At 43.9% G+C, this 22,032-nt stretch overlaps 1 protein-coding gene across 2 annotated transcripts in view; it reads right to left on the reverse strand.

The window, feature by feature from the left end:
- Positions 1-4,163: 4,163 nt before the first annotated feature.
- The window catches only part of tgfb2 (transforming growth factor, beta 2), a 42,463-nt gene continuing 24,594 nt past the window's right edge, over positions 4,164-22,032 (reverse strand). The window contains exons 3-8 of one of the 2 annotated variants that reach the window (XM_055227995.1): positions 14,235-14,398; positions 12,087-12,219; positions 11,751-11,861; positions 11,167-11,341; positions 9,785-9,938; positions 4,164-8,432 (exon numbers count right to left, since the gene is read on the reverse strand). In XM_055227995.1, coding sequence (XP_055083970.1) covers positions 8,274-8,432; positions 9,785-9,938; positions 11,167-11,341; positions 11,751-11,861; positions 12,087-12,219; positions 14,235-14,398 — 896 coding nt within the window. In that variant the 3' untranslated portion in view covers positions 4,164-8,273. The remainder of the gene's footprint in view (positions 8,433-9,784; positions 9,939-11,166; positions 11,342-11,750; positions 11,862-12,086; positions 12,220-14,234; positions 14,399-22,032) is intronic. The other variant, XM_033980755.2, reaches the window with a different exon arrangement.

A 22,032-nucleotide genomic window follows, 5' to 3' on the forward strand; every position in this document is an offset into this window, starting at 1 on the left:
CTGTACAAACGCTGTGAGAACACTGTGGGAACGCTGTGGGAACGCTGTGAAATGCGGTCGGAGCGAGTCATCCTCCACGAGCCATCCTCCACGAGCCAAAAACACATTATTTATTCGATCTGGAGACATTTCGCTTCCAACTATTTCTATTTTTATCCTGAAATTTCCACATGGACGGCGTCTTTCCAGGATACCTGCAGTCCGGCCAGAACGAGGAGGAGCGCCATGTGGGGATGCACTTATTTATTCCAATGACTTTTTCAGAGTACTTTTATTACTAGTCTTTCAGTAGTATTGGTGTAGTATTATTGTGAGTAACAGTACTCTACAGTATTTGTGCAGTATTCTTGTGAGTAACAGCCCTCTTCAGTAAAAGCTCCTCATCCTCGTCTAATGTGACTAAAAATGCATGTTGACAATATGAAATGATTTCAACTATTGTTTCATGCAACTCTCCTTCAGATGGGATGAGGAGGGCAGCATATTTATACTCTGCAGTTGATGTCATCAACTTTCCCTGGGGGTGTGATACTAACTGGATGCACTGCACTGTTTGAGGCTTTGTTAGCCTTTAATTTAAACTTTATTTTAACACAATCTTTAGATCACTTTGGGATTTTTTCTTGAGTTTTCAGATGATCTTAAAGCTAATTCGGCAGTGGTTGCTAAAGTGTGCATTGTGTCACCTTGGTAACTGTTGAGCATTGCACCATAGACACCAATGCAGGACTCCCCAGCGTGATGTCTGTAAAGTATAGAGAACATCAGAACATCAGAACATCAGAACATCAGAACATCACACATATGAAGGACTCAGACATGTGTGACATCAGAGCACAGTGTGTGTTTGTGTCGTAGGGAGTATTACACACTTTTGAATGAAATGAGGCAAAATCAGGATTTTTTTGGTTTTACTGGACCGGGACTAAGACTGGGTCTGAGACTGAGACCAGGACTAAGACTGAAACTGAGACAGGACTAAAACTGGGACTGAGACCGGGATTAAGACTGGGACCGGCACAGAGACTGAGACTGGGACTGAGAGCAGTAGTAGTAGTAGTAGTAGTAGTAGTAGTAGTAGCAGTCATAGCAGTAGTAGTATAGTAGTCGCAGTCATAGCAGTAGTAGTAGTAGCAGCAGTAGTAGTAGTAGTAGTAGTAGTAGTAGTAGCAGTAGTAGCAGTAGTAGCAGTAGTAGTAGTAGTAGTAGTAGCAGTAGTAGCAGTAGTAGTAGTAGTAGCAGTAGTAGTAGTAGTAGTAATAGCAGAGTAGTAGTAGTAGTAGTAGCAGTAGTAGTAGTAGTAGCAGTAGTAGTAGTAGCAGTAGTAGTAGTAGCAGTAGTAGTAGTAGTAGTAGCAGTAGCAGTAGTAGTAGCAGTAGTAGTAGTAGTAGCAGTAGTAGTAGCAGTAGTAGTAGTAGTAGTAGTAGCAGTAGTAGTAGTAGTAGCAGTAGTAGTAGTAGCAGTAGTAGTAGTAGCAGTAGTAGTCATTTTCGTCCCACACATTAAACCTCATAAAACAAGACATTTTTAACGACATAAAAATATGAAAATGTTTCTTAATCTCATTTTGTGGAGTCTCTAACGATCTGTCCATCTGTGGAGCTCCTGATGAAAACATTAAGAACGGCTCAACATGAGACCCCGCCCCTCGAGGCCCCAAGTCCCCGAGCCCCCACCCCCCCGAGCCCCCCCGAGCCCCCCCACCCCCACCCAGCGGACACAGCTCCTCGCCCAGTCTCAGCTCCTCGTTCGGCCACATAAGGGTTAACATCTGAAGTGATTTGAAGTTTTGGCTCTGCTCCGGTAATGACCAAACCAGACTGTGGTTGTAGAGGTGGAAGAGTCTCCCTCCTCCTCACTCTCCTCTTCCACCTCTTTCTCACTCCCTCTCTCTCTGTCTGTCGCTGTCTCCTCTTCCCCTTTCTCTCTCTCTCTCTCTCTCTCTCTCTCTCTCTCTCTATATATATATATATATATATATATATATATATATATATATATATATATATATATATATATATATATATATATATTTTTTTTTTTCTCTCTTTCTCCCTTTCCTGCACTCTCTCTCTCTCTCTCTCTCTCTCTCTTTTAAGGTTATTTTATTTGTCTTTCTCTCCTCCCTTCCTCTCCCTCATCTCCCTCCCTTCCTCCTACTCATCCCTCTCTCTTCCTCCTCTCTTTCACCCTCTCTTCCTCCTCTCTTTTCTCTCTCTTCGCTCCTCTTTTCCTCCTCTCTTCCTCCCTTTCCTTCCTTTCAAATAAACTCATTCATTCCAGGATTCATAAACACTAGGGGCAAAGAGGGTGAAGTGTCTTGCCCAAGGACACATCGGTGGACAGGTGTCCACTTGCTCTGTAGAGTTCACACTGTGGAGTTCACACTGTAGAGTTCACACTGTAGAGTTCACATTATAGAGTTCACACTGTAGAGTTCACATTATAGAGTTCACACTGTAGAGTTCACATTATAGAGTTCACACTGTAGAGTTCACACTGTAGAGTTCACACTGTAGAGTTCACACTGTGGAGTTCACACTGTAGAGTTCACATTATAGAGTTCACACTGTAGAGTTCACACTGTAGAGTTCACATTATAGAGTTCACACTGTAGAGTTCACACTGTAGAGTTCACACTGTAGAGTTCACACTATAGAGTTCACACTGTAGAGTTCACACTGTAGAGTTCACACTGTAGAGTTCACACTGTGGAGTTCACACTGTAGAGTTCACACTGTAGAGTTCACACTGTAGAGTTCACACTATAGAGTTCACACTGTAGAGTTCACACTGTAGAGTTCACACTGTGGAGTTCACACTGTAGAGTTCACATTATAGAGTTCACACTGTAGAGTTCACACTGTAGAGTTCACATTATAGAGTTCACACTGTAGAGTTCACACTGTAGAGTTCACACTGTAGAGTTCACATTATAGAGTTCACACTGTAGAGTTCACACTGTGGAGTTCACACTATAGAGTTCACACTGTAGAGTTCACACTGTGGAGTTCACACTGTAGAGTTCACACTGTAGAGTTCACACTGTAGAGTTGAATGATGAGTCTGAGCAGCAGGGGCCATAGTTTTCAATGTAAAGTGAACTGGAGCCAGAGTCGATGGAGCTAAGGTGAAAACATTCACCTCAATCTATTTTTATAATTCATACCCCAGTGGACTTAGATACTCCTTACTGTAAACAACTACTGTGTGTTAGTTTTAGTGTCGCTAGCTCTTCCCTTCAGACACATATAAATGGATCCTGCATCCTTCAATAAATCCATGACCTCTATTTTGTAGTGGACTTCCTTCTTCTCCCACTCCGCCTCACCCTCACTCCAAGGCAGATCTGTCTTGCAGGTCCAAAGCGCCCTCCTCAGCCATAAGCTTTGGAAAACCAGAGCTGAAGTTTTTGCTCCACTATGTCTCTGCAGTGTCATGGTCCCTTTCCACGCACCACCAGTTCTCTATAAAAGCCTTTGCGTTATGAGATCTTCAAGCATCCAGAGATTGTACGCGAGACATAAGGAAGGAGGGACTAGTGAGTGTGAGAGCCACTGTCCAGGACGAAACATCAAAGATCCTTAAGTACATCAAGAACAAGGCCCCAAGGCTTGAGAGAGCTGGCCTTGAACACTAGAGCAATAGAGGTCCAGATCTACCACAGCAGTCATTACTCAAGGTGTAGGGTGTGCAAAGAGGCGTCAGGAGGTGTTTTTATTTTTTTTATTTTTTGGGGGGAATGTAAAGATTTTGTGTTTGCATGTGGTTTATAAAGTCAACAATCCAATCTGAACAATTCACTGTTTCTTCCTCAATTTTGGAGTGTAATGTAAAGCTGGTCTTTGAAAATGGAGGAGTCTTGTTACTCATGCTCTCATCTGTGACCTCACTAGGGCTGCAGGGGGTGAACGGCGCCTCCCGCAGGAACCGCACATCACAGATAGCTCACGTCCAGTTAACGTACAAACTAAAGCAGCGTTTGAGGAGGACGTGGATTGAGTGATCGTGTATGTTCCTGCTATAAAGGCTCGAGTGCTCAGTAAATGTCTGTTTTCACTTATCTCCTGTCTCCGCCCCCTGTTCTGCACGTGGACAGCAATAATCTTTCTTTTATTTTAGTTATGAACAAACAAATGAACAAAACAAGAAACAGGTGTGATGTAAAACTTAAATAATTTATTTCCACCAGAGTCCTGGACGATACTGTGATACAAACAGCACATTGCAAAAACACGCAGCCTCAGAGTGAAACCCACTGGACAGTGAACGAGCATCTGGATCTGAGACTCACAGGGACCTGGATCTGGATCTGAGACTCACAGGGACCTGGATCTGGATCTGAGACTCACAGGGGCCTGGATCTGGATCTGAGACTCACAGGGACCTGGATCTGGATCTGAGACTCACAGGGACCTGGTTCTGGATCTGAGACTCACAGGAACCTGGATCTGGATCTGAGACTCACAGGGGCCTGGATCTGGATCTGAGACTCACAGGGACCTGGATCTGGATCTGAGACTCACAGGGACCTGGTTCTGGATCTGAGACTCACAGGAACCTGGATCTGGATCTGAGACTCACAGGGACCTGGATCTGGACCTGAGACTCACAGGGACCTGGATCTGGATCTGAGACTCACAGGGACCTGGATCTGAGACTCACAGGGACCTGGATCTGAGACTCACAGGGACCTGGATCTGGATCTGAGACTCACAGGGACCTGGTTCTGGATCTGAGACTCACAGGGACCTGGATCTGGATCTGAGACTCACAGGGACCTGGTTCTGGATCTCAGACTCACAGGAACCTGGATCTGGATCTCAGGTCAAGGTTTGTTTCAACACTGAAATCTTGACAAAGATTGAAATAAGAAGGAATAAATCTAGTCCAGAATGAAATCTGGACTTAAAACTGTTATTTAAAGCCACAGTATGTAACTTTTTTGCCAAAAAATAGACTTAAGTATATTCATATTTATATTTTTTTTTTTTCATTAGGGATGTTTTTATTGAACTGAAAAACACAAAAAAGCATGTGTCTTTGCTCCTAGAGGGCTTGCATCTCCACAAACCTGACTCTCATTTGGCTTCCTCCTGTTTGTTTCCATGGAAATGCTGCTCCTATATTCTACAATATGGCATAAAGCTTCTCTATGTCCATGTAGAATGTTCCGTAGTATGGGTTTAACTTTCTATTTCCATGGAACCATGCAGGTGATGTGCCACCTCCAGAAAGTTACATACTGTAGCTTTAATGCAATGTAAAAACAAATATGTGGATTTAAATTGATCCATAAGAAATCTTTTAGTTTAGAAAGTTTTTCATTTTTAAGTTTCATTTGAGTCCTGAAGCGTCAAACACAAGGAGACCAGAGCGCCCCCTGTACACGGACTCACTGTGGAGCGTTTTTACAGTGCATCACAAACAGAAACAATATTTTAAACATAAAAACATAAAAACAGCTCTGTTTGTTTGGTTTGATCCACAGAAACTGGCCCTGTCCAACAAAGTCAACACGATTTACTCAAAGAAAAACATAAAACGAGAAATGAACAAAGGAACACACTGCAAAAAGAACCAGACTGAAGGATGTAGAAATCAAACCGGAAAAAGATCAAAACTGAGGATGTGAGCTTTTCACTTCTTCAGGACCTCACTTCATTAAGTATGAAGTAATGGGATAAAAAAAATGTGTCTGTGACTGAAGTCGTTTTATTACATTCAGTCTGTTATCTGTAGATCTGTTTTGTGTTGACTTTTGTGTGAAGTTGTTTGGTTCAGCTGAAGATGTTTGAAATGTGAAGTGTTGGTTTTGTTTCGCAGTGTGTTCCACAGTTCACGATCGTAGATTCAGTTTGTTTTTGGATTGGGACAAAAATAATAAAAAAAAAAAAAAAAAATCTGATTAGTTTTATACTTTCAAGAATGACATGGTTGTACACGTTCAGTAAACCTTCAGAACACCTTCAGTACCTTTGAAACAAACTCTCTCCAAAGAGAATCAGAGAAACATTTCACTACAACGTCCACTTTAATATAAGAATATGGATTAACTTAACTAAAATGAACTAAAATCCATTTCATTTGTCCTTACCTCCCACAACGGCCTCCTGTTATTTAAAGTTTAGCCGCTATCTATTAAATGAAAATGTAAAATAAAGCACAGCCCCCTCGTTCAGTCGATCTAACTCAGTTTAAAGTCTTAAAGGTGCTATATGACACAAAACTGACTCTTGTAGCTTTAATCCATGTTCTAAATCTGTTCCCTCAAAAACAGACCTGGAGTTGAGTTTTGTTTCATTCACACATGTTTGAGTAAAACTTTATTATTAGTCTGTAACATCTCCAAAGCTCAAAATGCTCCGTTCCACCTTGTGATGTCATGAAACACAACTCTAGGTCTGTTTGACACGAGGAAACAACATTAGAACAGATCAGAGAGCACTGCATTATGGGACTTTAAATGTAGCTAATCTCTTCTGTCCATTTACACCAGCATATAAATAAAAACAAAAACAAAAACAAAAACAAAAAAACATGTTGCATTTTTGCATCAAATATAATAAGAGATTTTTTTCATGTTTGGATTTCAAGTTAAAGTGGGACTAAACACCTAACTCCGCCCACAACCACATTGCAAACAGAGCAAAGGGAAGATCAGGTATCCACACTTCAAACTCTACTCCTGCAGCCAGGTGTTTGTAATCAGAAACACCTGGATGTAATCAGAGCAGTACTGTGTGATGTCACAAACTACTTGAAATTGCAGAGGCCACTGGAGCCAGGATTTAAGTATTTTTGACCAGAAATCTGCAAATTTACAGAGTTTAAACTAAAATGAACAGCAGGAACAGTAGAAAACGCTATCAAACACCATATACACATATACACACGTTTAGTTCCACTTTAATCTTAAAATGTATGAACATGACCATGAGCTGTTTAAATGGAAATGCTGACATTAAACTTTTATTTGAGATCATATTTTTTAGAGGATAGTGGATACATGGCAAAAAAAAGATATGAACAGGCTGGAATTCTAAGTTTAAGTAATTTAACCTAACCTTACCTTAATATGCTGGTAGGCGTAATAAAAGTAATATCTTTAAACTTGACATTTTAGTTCAAATAAATAAATATTTTAAAAAATAAGATCAACTCACTGAAGTCAATTTAACTAAGGCAAGGTAAGAAAAACAAAACGGTCTTCTTTGCAGTGTATGTGTTGAGGAAGAGGAGATTTAAAGACATATGTACATGCTAAAACTCAGACTAGACTGTAGGGGGCACTATTTAGAACATTTACTGAATAAGGACTTGAAAATTAAATAAAAATGAAACAAAACATTAGGCTTAAAGGGAAAAATGTACAAAGTGAAAGTGTGGACGAACATTGAGGGATGACATTATGGGATGGATTCACATAGACGTATGTTCCAGTGTTAGCCATGCTTCGGAGTCTGATGTGTCTGTGAGAGTCTGCGAGAGGGCCTTTAAACTTCAACAAAATGATCAAAATAAACAAGATGAACGACAAAACTGTACACGAGCTTCTCCAGACCGATGTTTGAGCAGATGTCCAAAATGTTGTCATGAAAACATATATTTAGGACTTCAAAACAGCTGCAGCAAAAGTACATTTGGATCAACAGAGCAGATGCAGACCTCGCCGTGAAAGACCAGACTGGAGTCCAGGTATGATCCGGGTTTAGTCCAGGTTTGGTTTAATCCAAACTTTGGTTTAGTTCAGCTTTGGCTTTAGTCCAGTTTTGGCTTTAGTCCAGTCTTGGGTTTACTCCAGTCTAGATTTATTTAAGTCTAGGTGTAGTCTAGTCTTGGGTTAGTCTAGTCTTGTGTTGGTCCAGTCTTGGCACCAGTCATAGGTTCAGTCTTGGGTTAGTCAAGTCTTGGTTTAGTCCAGTCTTGGGTTCAGTCTTGATTTAGTTGAGTCTTGGGTTAGTCCAGTCTTGGGTTCGATCTTAGGTTCAGTCTTGGTTTAGTCCCATCTTAGTTTAGTCCAGTCTTGGGTTAGTCCAGTGTTGGATTAGTCCAGACATAGGTTCAGCCTTGGTTTAGTCCAATCTTGGCTTAGTCCAGTCTTGGGTTATTCCAGTCTTGGGTCCAGTGTTAGGTTCAGTCTTGGTTGGCATTTTTGGGTTAGTCCAGTCTTGGTTTAGTCTAGGTGTCCTTTAGCCCAGTCTTGATTTAGTCCAGTCTTGGTTTAGTCCAGTTTTTGTTTAGTCCAGTCTTGGGTCCAGTTTGCGGCGGTCCTAGCTGCACTTGCAGGACTTGACTTTCATGTTGGACAGCTGTTCGATCTTTGGTGTTTTGCCGATGTAATAGAGGATGGTGAGGGGCTCCAGGTCCTGGGACACGCAGCAGGGAGACGCAGATGCCTCAGGGTTTATCGTGTTGTACAAACCTAAAACCTGAACAGCAAAAGAGGAGGAGTTACGAACAGGATGAGGTAGAACATGTTAAAGCAGTTACAGGGACCAATTTGGAGCAGAGTTTCACACTTGGAATTCTGACCGCGAGTATCATAGCAACCAAAGAGCCAGTAACAGTCCTTCTTGTCTGCACCGCTGGTTTAGCAGGGACTGGGTGCTTTGCAATGTTGTCAGTCAAACCTGTTGCTAAAGCTAGTAGGACCTTAAAGAAAGAAGGCGCCTGATTTGTCTGTTATTAATGTTCATATCTTGATTTACAGACACAACAGTAAATTGAAACCCTCAAGATCATGTAGAGCGGGTTAATAGGAACATTTTAAGACCGAAATGACAAGTCTGACAGCAGCAGTTACAGAGAGAGGGGACACAGTCAGTGGAGCTGGAAGTGCGCCCATGATCACTTCCTATTTGGAATACAGCTGCTAGCATGTTAGCTATGTCCATTTGTACATACAGTCTATGGTCTTGTCCCAGTACTGCATAAGCAGCTCTTGAGGTCAAAATTAGATAGTCTTCATGTGGTAGTTCATGTGTGTAGTTCATGGTTTTAAGACAGTAAAATCAAGTAGAGACTTTAAAAACAATAAACAAATATTGGACGCCGTGGCCACATCCAAGAAAAATACGCCTCCAGGATGTTGAGGGCATCCAAGGCATCCATTGTGGTCTGAGAGTGCCTTTGGATATTTTGTTTTGTCTCTTTGTGAATGCTGCAGCTCAGGTGGAGAGACTGGCTTAGTGAATTTATTACATAAAACCCATCAATGGAAATGATCGGCTCATATCTGGGTCCATGACTAGACTTTATGCTAGCCAGTGCATCCAACATAATTAAGTTGTCACTAGTTTGTAACTGATGTCTTTCTACTTTTTCTGAATGATGACGTTGCTATGTTACTGGAGCGTAGTCTCTGATTGGTTGATGGCAAAAAGTTCAGCTTTTCAACTGTGGCATCTGATGCTTTGAACAGAGCATCCAACGGGGAACGCTCAAGACGCACCGTGTCAACACTAGATTCATGCTGCTCAGATGGTTAAAAACGCGCCGTAGAAACACAGGAATAAATAGATGTGTCTCCATCATAGAACCATAGACTTGTAAACTCAACGCCCTGACAACACGGTTTGAATGCACCTTAGAATTTTGAAGGACAAGACCACAGTAGCTGGTGGTTTTTGCTGCGATGCTAAGTTTTGGAGTAATGTACTATTTATACCAGGAAGTCCCAAGAGGCACCTGGACATACTGAAAACCATGAGGTAATCTTCAATATGTCAGTGCTTGACAAGTGTTGTGGTCAGTACTCGACAGTTGCAGTGGTCATACTCACTTTACTGTGCTGCGTGTCGGCGCTCCACAGATATGGACAGGCTCCAGCGCAGAAGTTTGCCTCGTAGCCTTTGGGTTCATGGATCCACCTCCAGCCCAAGTCCTTCTTAAAGTCAATGTAGAGCGAGCGCAGGCAGCAGTTGTCCTGGACGTTCCTACAACAGAAGAACATCATTTGTGTCCAGTTACACAACAGAAGAACATGATCTGTGTCCAGTTACACAACAGAAGAACATGATCTGTGTCCTGTTACATGTCCAGCCATGATCAACACGACTGACTAATGATAGTTTAGGAAGATTCATCTCACTGTATTAGTAAAATGATTCTGTTGTCTATCAAAGGATGACAATGGCTCAGTTGGTAGAGCATTTGTCCACTGATCTGAAGGTTGGCGGTTTGCCAGCTTCAGTCTGTGACAGACAAAAGTCCTGAAGTCTCGTCTCCTGTCATCCTCATCTCCTGTTGTCCTCGCTGCTCCACACTGTTGTTTAATCCATAAACTCACAGAGGAGTGTCACAGCAGGACTGAGATATGAGTCATTGTTGAAGACATATTTCATGGCTCTGGTCTCTTTTTTGTGGTAGGACACATTATTGCTGTATATTAACTGGCCTAATTGCAGCATGCAGAAATTGAACAACAGGGGTCCCAGGATTGACCCCATGGGGCACTCCACAGGTTCAATTCAATTCATTTTATTTTTGTAATGCCCAAAATCACAACAACAGTTGTCTCGAAGGGCGTAGGTCAGGGACAGGTCAGGGACATTTTATGTGAGACACATTTTACAATTTCAACAAAGTACTCCCTGTTTTCTAAATAGGACTTGAACCAGTTTAGTGCAGTACCAGAGATGCCCTCCCAGTCCTCTAGTCTCTGTAAGAGGATCCCATGAGTGTCAAAGGCAGCACTCAGATCTAACAGGATCAAGACTTTGCTGAGACTTTGCCTGCATCAGTGTTCAGGTGGATGTCATTCGTCACCTTGATAAGAGCAGTCTCAGTGCTGTGGTGGGTCTAAAACCTGACTGGAAAACATCAAAGGAGTTGTTCATTTGGAGAAAGTTAACAAGCTGTTGGTAGAAAAGTTTTTCAAAAACTTTGCCTAAAAACGGCAGATTTGGGATTGGTTGGTAGTTGTTCAGTATTGTGGCATCAAGACTGCTCTTCTTTAGGAGAGGCTTGATAACCGCAGTTTTCAAAGCTCTTGGGAATGTTCCTATTGAAGTGACATGTTAACTATGCAAGCAAGTTGTGATAGTAAACTGTTGAGCACAGACTTTAGAAAATTAGTCAGTAACACTTCGAGGCAGCATGTAGATGAACTCAGACTGGTGACTGGTGATCTCTTGGACAGTTTTGTTATACAGGGGGTAGTACCTGGAGCAGTAGGCTGCGTCCAGAGCCCTCTTGGCCCTGTAGGGTTTATGCTGCGTCTGGGACTCCAGTCTGTAGGAGGGCAGGAGCATCAGGAGCAGGTGAGGAGCCCGAGCACTGTGTCTGCGCTTTTTAAACACTTTGAGGTCCTCCCGAGGCACAATGCTGTCGTCAATACCTGAGGAAAATCAATAATTTGTTAAGAGTCTGGATCATTCAAACAGGTGTTTTCAGGTGAGCAGAGGGGTCAGGTGAGGAGAAGTGGGAGGAGCTAAGAGAGAGGCAGGGCCAGGGAAGGGCCAGGGGAGGGGCCAGGGGAAGGAGCTAGGAGACAGAAGGGGCCAGAGGAAGGGCCATGTGAGGGGAGAGACCAGGTGAAGGGAGGAGGGAGGAGCTAGGAGAGAGAAGGGGCCAGGTGAGGTGGGGAAGGGCTGGTGGCTGAATCAATCACAATACAACTTTGAGCTAGCTAATGATGACAGAAGATGGTTATAACATGATTAAAATCTCATAAGAGCTGATTTTGAATCCTGAAAAATTGAGACACAGTTGTCAGTAGAATAGTGTAAATATCTCAGACTCCAGACCTGCGAAGCGTGCCTCCAGCTCCTCGCTCTTGTTGGGGATGATGAGGTTATTGGACGGAACAAAGGTGCAACAGGGGCAGTGCAGGCTGAGCTTAAAGCCACTGTTCCTGTCTGCACAAAAGAGACACAAAAGAGACACAATGAAGCACGATACATAGAGTTATACAAAGTTATAAGCAAAGGAAAGTCAAATAACTCCTAAATATTTTGACAAAGCAAAGAGAGAAGACTTTGAAGATTTTAAAATATAAAAACATAGTTAGCAGTTACTTTTTTTCTTTGTAGTTTACAGAGGTAACATTCTGACAGGTGCAGTAGTTGACAGGTTAGACACACCTCTGTGATTGAGCCACTCGCTGACGACCTCGGTGACGTCAAAGGAGAGCCACTCGCCCTCGGTCTGTGTCCGCACCACTCGACTGTCGATGTATCTCTGTGTGGGAGACGCTAGCGCTTTGTGCGACAGGATCTGAGACGAAAAACAAAACAACAAAACTAATTTAGATCTGGACAAATGGAGGTGGTACTTCAGAATCTGCAGCCTACGTGATTTGTGATACAAACTGAAGTGTCTTGCCCAGAGACACAACAACAGTTTGCACTTCAAGCTCTTAACCTCCAGTAGTGACCTGTCTAGATGGAAATTTACTGTTCATTTGTTTGGCATGTCCACAATAGAGCTGTCAAAAGTGTCGAAAATCTGATTCTAATCGATATTAAAACGAGTATTGAAACAAGATCCTCATTGTCCCATTGACAGAAATGAACCTTTACTGAATATTATCGTGGTATCAAAATCAGTATCAAGTCTTATTCCTTAGTATCGAAATCAAGTTTGAAATTTTAGTATCGTGACAACACTAATCTTGAGCTGTGTTTAGTGAAACATGTCTAGAGATAGTACTGTATGTTTTTTCTTTGACACTAAAAACTATAATATTTTGAGCACTTGACAAAAAATGGCCCTCATCCCTCAGCCCTCGACCCGCCGGAGACGGGACCTAAACATTGTGGTGTAGATCCAGATGAGGTGCTAATCCTCGTACTGGGACGCCCCATCCGCACAGATACAGATCAGTGCTAGCCGTTAGCATGTCGTGGTGAGTGCTTTACAGGCTGTTTATGCTAACTGTCAAACGCAGTACGCAGGGCCGAGTGGTACTGCAAACAACGTCTCCACACTGTAACATCACAGTACATGAGTGTGAGGGACCACACAGCAGCTGCTCTGTGAAAAATACCTGCACTTTATTAAACGTCCCATAACGCACTGCTCTCTGATCTCTGCTCTAATGTTTCCTCATCATAAACAGATCTGGAGTTGTGTTTTGTTTCATTCACACATGTTTAACACACAAACCCTGCATAGGCTGGCAAGGCTGAGTTCTTCTCTCAAACTGAAAACATTCTGTTCCAACTTGTGATGTCATAATGTGGTAATACAGGAAGTGCTCCACTGTGTTTTTAAACTCCACACACCTTCACTAGAATCATTTGGATGATCAGCCGTAGACTGTGTAAAGAAATGGACTGAGTGAGTGTGAGTGAGTGTGACCCACGGCGTTCGGCTTCAAATGAAGCTCATCAAGGCTAGCAGTTATAGAGGCTAATTGGAAGCACAGTTCCATATTTGGAATTCCAATTGCGAGTATCATAGCAACCAAAGAGCTAATCTGAAGCGAGGCTGTTGAAGGTAACGCTAAATCAGCAGCAATGTTATCAATCAAACCTGTTGCTAACTCTAGCAGGAGCGACCTCAGGGAGAGAAGGCACCTGAATTTTTGTTATTAATGTTCATATCTTGATCTCAGAACTGAAGAAGCGACTTGGATGAGCAGCGAAATGTCTTCACTCCTACAAGATTAGTCCAGTTGACAGATTTAACTTCGTTGTTTGCTATGGATCAGACCTGGACGACTGAGGGTCTACACAGACTTCATATCTTGATCCTATTCAGAATGTGGCGGCAAGCGAGTTAGCTATGTGCATGTATACATACAGTCTATATAGTCCACTCATGCTAGCTCTGTCATCAGTCCTACCTGGTACAGTTCTGTTAGCTCATGCTAGCTCTGTTATCAGCTCATGCTAGGTCTGTCGTCAGCTCATGCTAGCTCTGTCATCGGTCCTACCTGGTACAGTTCTGTTAGCTCTGTCGCCGGTCTTACCTGGTACAGTTGTGTTAGCTCATGCTAGCTCTTTTGTTGGCTCATGCTAGCTCTGTTGCCGGTCCTACCTGGTACAGTTGTGTTAGCTCATGCTAGCTCTGTTGTTGGCTCATGCTAGCTCTGTTGTCGGCTCATGCTAGCCCTGTCGTCGGTCCTACCTGGTCCAGTTGTGTTAGCTCATGCTAGCTCTGTTGTTGGCTCATGCTAGCTCTGTTGTCGGCTCATGCTAGCCCTGTCGTCGGTCCTACCTGGTACAGTTGTGTTAGCTCATGCTAGCTCTGTTGTTGGCTCATGCTAGCCCTGTCGTCGGTCCTACCTGGTACAGTTCTATGCGCTGCTCGGGGACCCTGGCTCCTGGGTTCTGGAGTCTGAAGATCCTGAGTTCTGCTTTGACGAGGTTTGAGGCGTTCTTCTCCATGGACGACACGTCGAAGGAGAGCCGGCGGTAATATGGGTTTAACAGAGTCGGAGAAATCACGTCTGAGGAGAGAGGAACACAAACAGGTCATTTGTCTACTGAATATAGACAGAGCACCCCTTCAGCTCCCTCATGACACTGTCACTGTCATCACAGACAAAACAGAAAACCAAATATAAACAGGAGTCAGGGCTTCCAGGAGAACTGTCTTTGGGTAGAGATACCAGAGGGCGACAACAGACACCCCAAAATACATATTTAATCATTACAGACTCAAAGGTCACATGTTACGTAGTTGGGCTTTAAGGTAGAAAGGTTTTCAGGTGGTCATCTGAACACTGTGAAACAGACACTACGACAATGAACTATGCACATGAACTCCTCCTCAGGGAGGTGTCCATCTGGGATAACACACAACTCCTCTCCTTTGGCTCCTCTCCTCTGGCTGCTCTGGCTCCTGTGACTCCTCTGGCTCTCCTCTGGCTCTCCTCTGGCTCCTGTAGCTCCCCTGGCTCCTGTGGCTCCCCTGGCTCCTTTGGCTCTTCTGCTCTCCTCTTTAGTCACATTTAAACGAGAGCACTTTCCTCTCTTCTGGCTCCTTTCTTCTGGCTCCTCTCCTCTGGCTCTTATGGCTCCTGTGGCTCCTGTCTTCTCTTTAGTCACATTTCCTCTCCTCTGGCTCTGCTCCCGTGGCTCCTGTGGCACTTCTCCTCTGGTTCCTCTGGCTCTGGCTCCTCTGGCTCCTCTGGCTCCTGTGGCTCTTGTGGCTCCTGTGACTCTCCTCTGGCTCCTGTGGCTCTCCCGTGGCTCCTGCGGCTCCCGTCGTCTCCTCTTTAGTCACATTTAAACCAGAGCACTTTCTTCTGCGCCTGCTTCAGTCCAACATCAACATTGAACATTTGGGAGGAACTGGGAAATTCCTGGTCTGATGTTTTCTTTACGTCAGCTCAAACTCCGCTCTATTTTTGAGCCTCTTAAAGCTCCGGTAGCAGCAGCGGCTCAGGTGCCAGAGGAGACCATTTATGAGCTGCAGGTGGCGCTAGATTGCATAAATAGTATTGATTTCGATATTAAGGAATAGACTCAGTATTCAATACTGATCCCGATACTATGATGATAAAACACTCTTTCTTTAGACAATTTCTTAGTATCGATACCGGTGATAATGAGTATCAAGTTTCGATACTAGTTTCAGTATCGATCCAGATCTGATTCTGAAGTAAGTCAACCAAAACAACTCAAATTCATGACTAAAATTCTAAAGACCGACTCCAGCTGTCAGGTGGACTTCCTGTTGGTCAGAGTGACCCCTGCAGGCCACCGTAGAGTCGTGTTTACACAGAGGGCTATGAATGGACCACTGTACACACAACACTGCACACATTCAAAACACTACTGATACTGCAGTACTTCTGCTGCTAGTAGTAGCAGTCATAGCAGTAGCAGTAATTGTAGCAGTAGTAAATGGTAAATGGTCACATTTTTCTATAGCGCTTTTCTACCTTCAAGGCACTCAAAGAGCTTTACAACAAGGAACCACTCACCCATTCACACACACATTCACACACCAGTGTACGCAGACACTGAGGGCAAGGTGGGTTAAGTGTCTTGCCCAAGGACACAACTGTGTGAGTTGGAATCGCACCGCCAACCTATGGATCAGTGGATCTGACCGCTGATGACCGCAATGATGTCGAGAGCGGGATTTGAACCTTCCAACCTTCGGATCAGTGGACAAACACTGTACCAACTGAGCTACTGTCGCCCCGAAGTAGCAATAGAGTAGTAATAGCAGTAGCCGTAATTGTAGTAGTAGTAGTAGCAGTAGTAATAGTAGTAGTAGTAGCAGTAGTAATAGTAGTAGCAGTACTAATAGCAGCAGTAGTAGTAGTAGTATTAGTAGTAGCAGTAGTAGTAGCAGTAGTAGTAGTAGTAGTAGCAGCAGTAGTAGTAGTAGTAGTAGTAGCAGTAGTAGTAGCAGTACTAATAGCAGCAGTAGTAGTAGTAGTAATAGTAGTAGTAGTAGTAGCAGTAGTAGTAGCAGTACTAATAGCAGCAGTAGTAGTAGTAGTAGTAGTATAATAATTGAAATAAGGCTACTGCACTGAACACTTCAGACATTCAACATTAATGACACCAGTGGCCTAATACAAAAGCTAAAGTGTGGAACATTTCAGCCAAAGCACATGTCCATAGTTATGAGATGATTTGAAACCCGCAGCCAGAAAACACACATAAAGTACTTTAAAGTTTTCTCAGGAGAAAAATGAAATAAAGTCAAAACAGAATCTACAAAACACGAGAAGAAGTCCATCTGTAGTTCACTGCAGACAGAGACTGGTATTTGTGAAGGAGCTGAGAAAATCCTACGCAGCAGGACTCGAGGACCAGACTCAGGAATCAGACTCAGGAATCGGACTCAGGAATCGGACTCAGGAATCGGACTCAGGAATCGGACTCAGGAATCGGACTCAAAAATCAGACTCAAAAATCAGACTCAAAAATCAGACTCAGGAATTGGACTCAGGAATCGGACTCAGGAATCGGACTCAGGAATCAGACTCCGGAATCAGACTCTGGGACTCGACTAAAATTTCAAACTCGATTTTGATACTAAGAAATAGACTCAATACTCGATACTGATACCAATAACAATCATAACAATCATAAAAACACTCTTTCTTTAGATATTGCAATTTTCCTCATTAAATGTTGTACAAAGGACCTGTGAAATACACACGAGTCACTATTAATGAATTAAACAAGAGAGAAATGTGAGAAAAGTCGCCTATTCTGGGTTATTTTTAGAACGTAACCCCCACGATAAACGAGGGACCACTGTACTTTGTGTTCTATTCCCATGTGTGTTATATCTGTGTAATCCCTCAGTGTCCAGTAGGTTCATAGTGGTCCATGGTCCTGTTTAGTCCTGGTTTAGTCCTAGTTTAGTCCAGGTTTAGTCCTGGTTTAGTCCTAGTTTAGTCCAGGTTTAGTCCTGGTTTAGTCCTAGTTTAGTCCTGGTTTAGTCCTGGTTTAGTCCAGTAGGTTCATAGTGGTCCATGGTCCTGTTTAGTCCTGGTTTAGTCCTAGTTTAGTTCAGGTTTAGTCCTGGTTTAGTCCAGGTTTAGTCCTGGTTTAGTCCTGGTTTAGTCCTGGTTTAGTCCTGGTTTAGTACTGGTTTAGTCCTGGTTTAGTCCTGGTTTAGTACTGGTTTAGTCCAGTAGGTTCATAGTGGTCCGTGGTCCTGTTTAGTCCTGGTTTAGTCCTAGTTTAGTCCAGATTTAGTCCTGGTTTAGTCCAGGTTTAGTCCTAGTTTAGTCCTGGTTTAGTCCTGGTTTAGTCCAGGTTTAGTCCTGGTTTAGTCCTGGTTTAGTCCTGGTTTAGTCCTGGTTTAGTCCAGGTTTAGTCCTGGTTTAGTCCTGGTTTAGTCCTGGTTTAGTCCTAGATTAGTCTTGGTTTAGTCCTGGTTTAGTCCTGGTTTAGTCCTTGTTTAGTCCTGGTTTAGTCCTGGTTTAGTCCTGGTTTAGTCCTGGTTTAGACCTGGTTTAGTCCTGGTTTAGACCTGGTTTAGTCCTGGTTTAGTCCTGGTTTAGTCCTTGTTTAGTCCTTGTTTAGTCCTGGTTTAGACCTGGTTTAGTCCTGGTTTAGACCTGGTTTAGTCCTGGTTTAGTCCTGGTTTAGTCTTGGTTTAGTCCTGGTTTAGACCTGGTTTAGTCCTGGTTTAGTCCTTGTTTAGTCCTGGTTTAGTCCTGGTTTAGACCTGGTTTAGTCCTGGTTTAGACCTGGTTTAGTCCTGGTTTAGTCCTGGTTTAGTCCTTGTTTAGTCCTTGTTTAGTCCTGGTTTAGACCTTGTTTAGTCCTTGTTTAGTCCTGGTTTAGACCTGGTTTAGTCCTGGTTTAGACCTGGTTTAGTCCTGGTTTAGTCCTGGTTTAGTCCTGGTTTAGTCCTGGTTTAGTCCTTGTTTAGTCCTGGTTTAGTCCTGGTTTAGTCCAGTAGGTTCATAGTGGTCCATAGGTGTATACTTGTCTATGTGTCTTATACTTGTGAAAGATACAGAGAGACATCATTATAAACATAGTCATGAAAGAAGGAGGGATGTAGCAGACGGGTAAAGGGGGGAGGAGAAAAACTATATCATGTTTTCTGTGTTGGCTTCACTCTGACGATTCCCCCAAACTGAGTCTGATGGAAAGTCCCCGTCGTCTGCAGACGTCTGACCCACAAACCCACATTTAAATATCACTGAGTTAAAGACGGGGCGTTCTATGTTTCTCACATGTTCTTCATCAGAAACACGTCTGCAGAGGTTTCAGACGTCACCCAGGCATGTTTCAGTAATCTAGAGATCTCCCCGGGGCTGGCTGTGAAATGCTACAAAAGAGAGGGTACAGAGGAGGAACACTTTTGTGCTGAGGGCTGTTCCTCCCCTCGCACTGACCCGTTTGTGTCGTACTGCTCTACCTCTTGGGACTTTTAACTGATTTTGATTCACGCTCAGGAGTTAGCGCTGAGTAGCATGAAGAAAACTGAAGCTCTTTTAATCGCGAAATGTCTGCCCTCTGTTCTATATGAAGGAACATGAACCATAAGAACCACCGTAAGGGCGACAGTGGCTCAGTGAGTAGAGCGTTTGTCCACTGATCTGAAGGTTAGTGGGTCAAATCCCGCTATGAACATAAACATCACAGGTAGAACGGCCAGATCCCACAGGTTGGCGGTTTGATTAAAGCCTCCACAGATAAATACTGTCGGCGCGGAACTTAAGAACTTAACCCCCCTCGTGTGCGAATGTCCCAATGGTTTCATGATGTAAAAAGCTTTGAGCGTTGAAGGTGGAAAAGCGATGTATAAAAATGTGACCGTTTACCGTTTAAGAGCCGTACACCAGTGTGGACGGGGGGCATAGCTTGAGAACCCCTCTGTCATGAGTCAGCTGTCTCTCCTGGTTTGGTCCTGGTTCAGTCCTGGTTTAGACCTGGTTTAGTCCTGGTTTGGTCCTGGTTTAGTCCTGGTTCGGTCCTGGTTCGGTCCTGGTTTGGTCCTGGTTTAGTCCTGGTTTAGTCCTGGTTTAGTCCTGGTTTGGTTCTGGTTTAGTCCTGGTTTAGTCCTGGTTCAGTCCTGGTTTGGTCCTGGTTTGGTCCTGGTTCAGTCCTGGTTCAGACCTGGTTTAGTCCTGGTTTAGTCCTGGTTTAGTCCTGGTTTGGTTCTGGTTTAGTCCTGGTTTAGTCCTGGTTTAGTCCTGGTTCAGTCCTGGTTTAGTCCTGGTTTGGTCCTGGTTTGGTCCTGGTTCAGTCCTGGTTCAGACCTGGTTTAGTCCTGGTTTAGTCCTGGTTTAGTCCTGGTTTGGTTCTGGTTTAGTCCTGGTTTAGTCCTGGTTTAGTCCTGGTTCAGTCCTGGTTTAGTCCTGGTTTAGTCCTGGTTTAGTCCTGGTTTGGTTCTGGTTTAGTCCTGGTTTAGTCCTGGTTTAGTCCTGGTTCAGTCCTGGTTTAGTCCTGGTTTGGTCCTGGTTTGGTCCTGGTTCAGTCCTGGTTCAGACCTGGTTTAGTCCTGGTTTAGTCCTGGTTTAGTCCTGGTTTGGTTCTGGTTTAGTCCTGGTTTAGTCCTGGTTTAGTCCTGGTTTAGTCCTGGTTCAGTCCTGGTTTAGTTCTGGTTTGGTCCTGGTTTAGTCCTGGTTTGGTCCTGGTTTGGTCCTGGTTTAGTCCTGGTTTAGGACTGCTACATCTTTGTTTAACTGTGTAAACAGAGTCGCACAGACCCTGAGCTGTCGGGCCCATTAACAGCACTAATGTGTCGTCTGGACTGTGAATGGACGCTCTGTCGTCGAGGTAACACAATCAACCTCATAATGCACCTCTGCAGCCATGACCTCTGACCTGAAGGACACATTGCTCAGACATTTCAAACAACTGCTGTGGCAAAACTTCTACAGCCATTTATGTGTCTGGATCCCAAATGAGCCGACCCAAATGAGCCGACCCAGCTGAGTCAAGTTTAACTGAGCCGGCCCGACTGAGCACACAATAACAGACAAATCAGGGCCGGGCCATTACCTGATTGGCTCTTTGGTTTCGCGTTCAGATTTCCAGATAAAAATTTCTCTTGTTGCAGATTAGCCGCTATAACTGCCTCTCTCACTCCCCCTTCAGAGCACCATCACAACACACTCAGCTGCATCCAACTAATAAAACTACTGCACATCACATCAGGTTTGTCCAGTCGATGTGTACAGTTTGTACCATGTTTTTGTATATTTATGGAGAATTGTCGTGTGAGGGTTTTAACAGGGCCCGGGAGAGATCGCTGGATTACTCAAACATGTATGGATGACATTTAAAACCACTCCAGGTGAGGAGAAGGAGGGAGAGGAGGAGGGAGAAGAGGAAGGAGAGGGAGGGAGAGGGAGGGAGGGAGGGGGAGGGAGGGAGAGAAGGGAGAGGAGGAGGGACAGTGAATAGAGCGAAGGAACGAGAGCTGAAATTCAATTGTGAGAAAATGAAAGAAATATTTGACCTACTTTGGGTTCTTCTCCTATAAGATCAGGGCCAAACCAGACCAGGACTAGACGAGGACCAGAACCAGACCAGGACCTGACCAGGACCAGGCCAGGGCCAGACAAGGGCCAGACCAGGGCCAGACCAGGACCAGACCAGAACAGGATCATTCTTCTACTTATTTTGTGCAGTTAATCTCTGTATCTTGATTAGTTTCAATATGATCGTTTATCGTGTAGATGTAAAGTTTTCTGTCTGTGTGCATCACACCGGGCACAGGGCACAGGGCTCGAGGGTGCTGGGTTTGGGGGGCGGTGGGCTCAGGGCTCGGGGGGTGACGGGCTCAGGGGTGCCAGGTTCAAGGGTGCAGGGCTCGGGGGTGAGGGGAGGAGGAGAAGGAGAGGAGGAGGAGGGGAAGAGGAAAAGGGGGGGATTTTAATGCAATTTCATACAGAGGAAGAATGGATTACAGGAGAAACTATGACTGAGGACCAAAAAAATAAGTCTACACCAGAACTAAACCAGGACTAAAGCAGGACTAAACCAGGACTAAACCAGAATTAAACCAGGACTAAACCAGGACTAAACAGGAATAAACCAGCAATAAATCAGGACTGAACCAGAACTAAACTAGGACTAAACCAGGACTAAATCAGGACTAAACCAGGACTAAACCAGGACTAAGCCAGGTTTAATCCAGGACTAAACCAGGACTAAACCAGGTCTAAACCAGGTCTAAACCAGGTCTAAAGATCTAACTGTGTTGGGTCTGTATCAGTTACACAATCGTCTTGGCGTGGGCCTCTCTCACTCTGAGGTCCAGCTCTTGCGTAAGTGAAGAAAACTGAATCTGAACAACAGCATCAGAGACCTCAGCGGCCCTCAGGACCTCGGTGTCCCTCAGGACCTCGGCAGTTCTCAGGACCTCAGCGGCCACTTATTCAATCATAATTATCAGGGGCTGAATTATGGTGAATTATTGACATTATATTTAACATTGTAATAAAGTTGATAAAGTAATAAGAGTAGAATATTTATTTATTTTATTATTCTAATATATATATTTTTTACAAAGGTTTATAATGTTACTTCCTGGTTCCTTCAGGGCAGACTGACGGAAGCGAGGCTGCCAATCTGCACCATCGGCCCCTCCGACCACCACCTATCATTCGAGCACACACCACTTTCATACTAGGCAATGTGG

Source organism: Periophthalmus magnuspinnatus, chromosome 16 (assembly GCF_009829125.3).
Source record: "Periophthalmus magnuspinnatus isolate fPerMag1 chromosome 16, fPerMag1.2.pri, whole genome shotgun sequence".
Classification (NCBI taxonomy): Eukaryota; Metazoa; Chordata; class Actinopteri; order Gobiiformes; family Gobiidae; genus Periophthalmus; species Periophthalmus magnuspinnatus.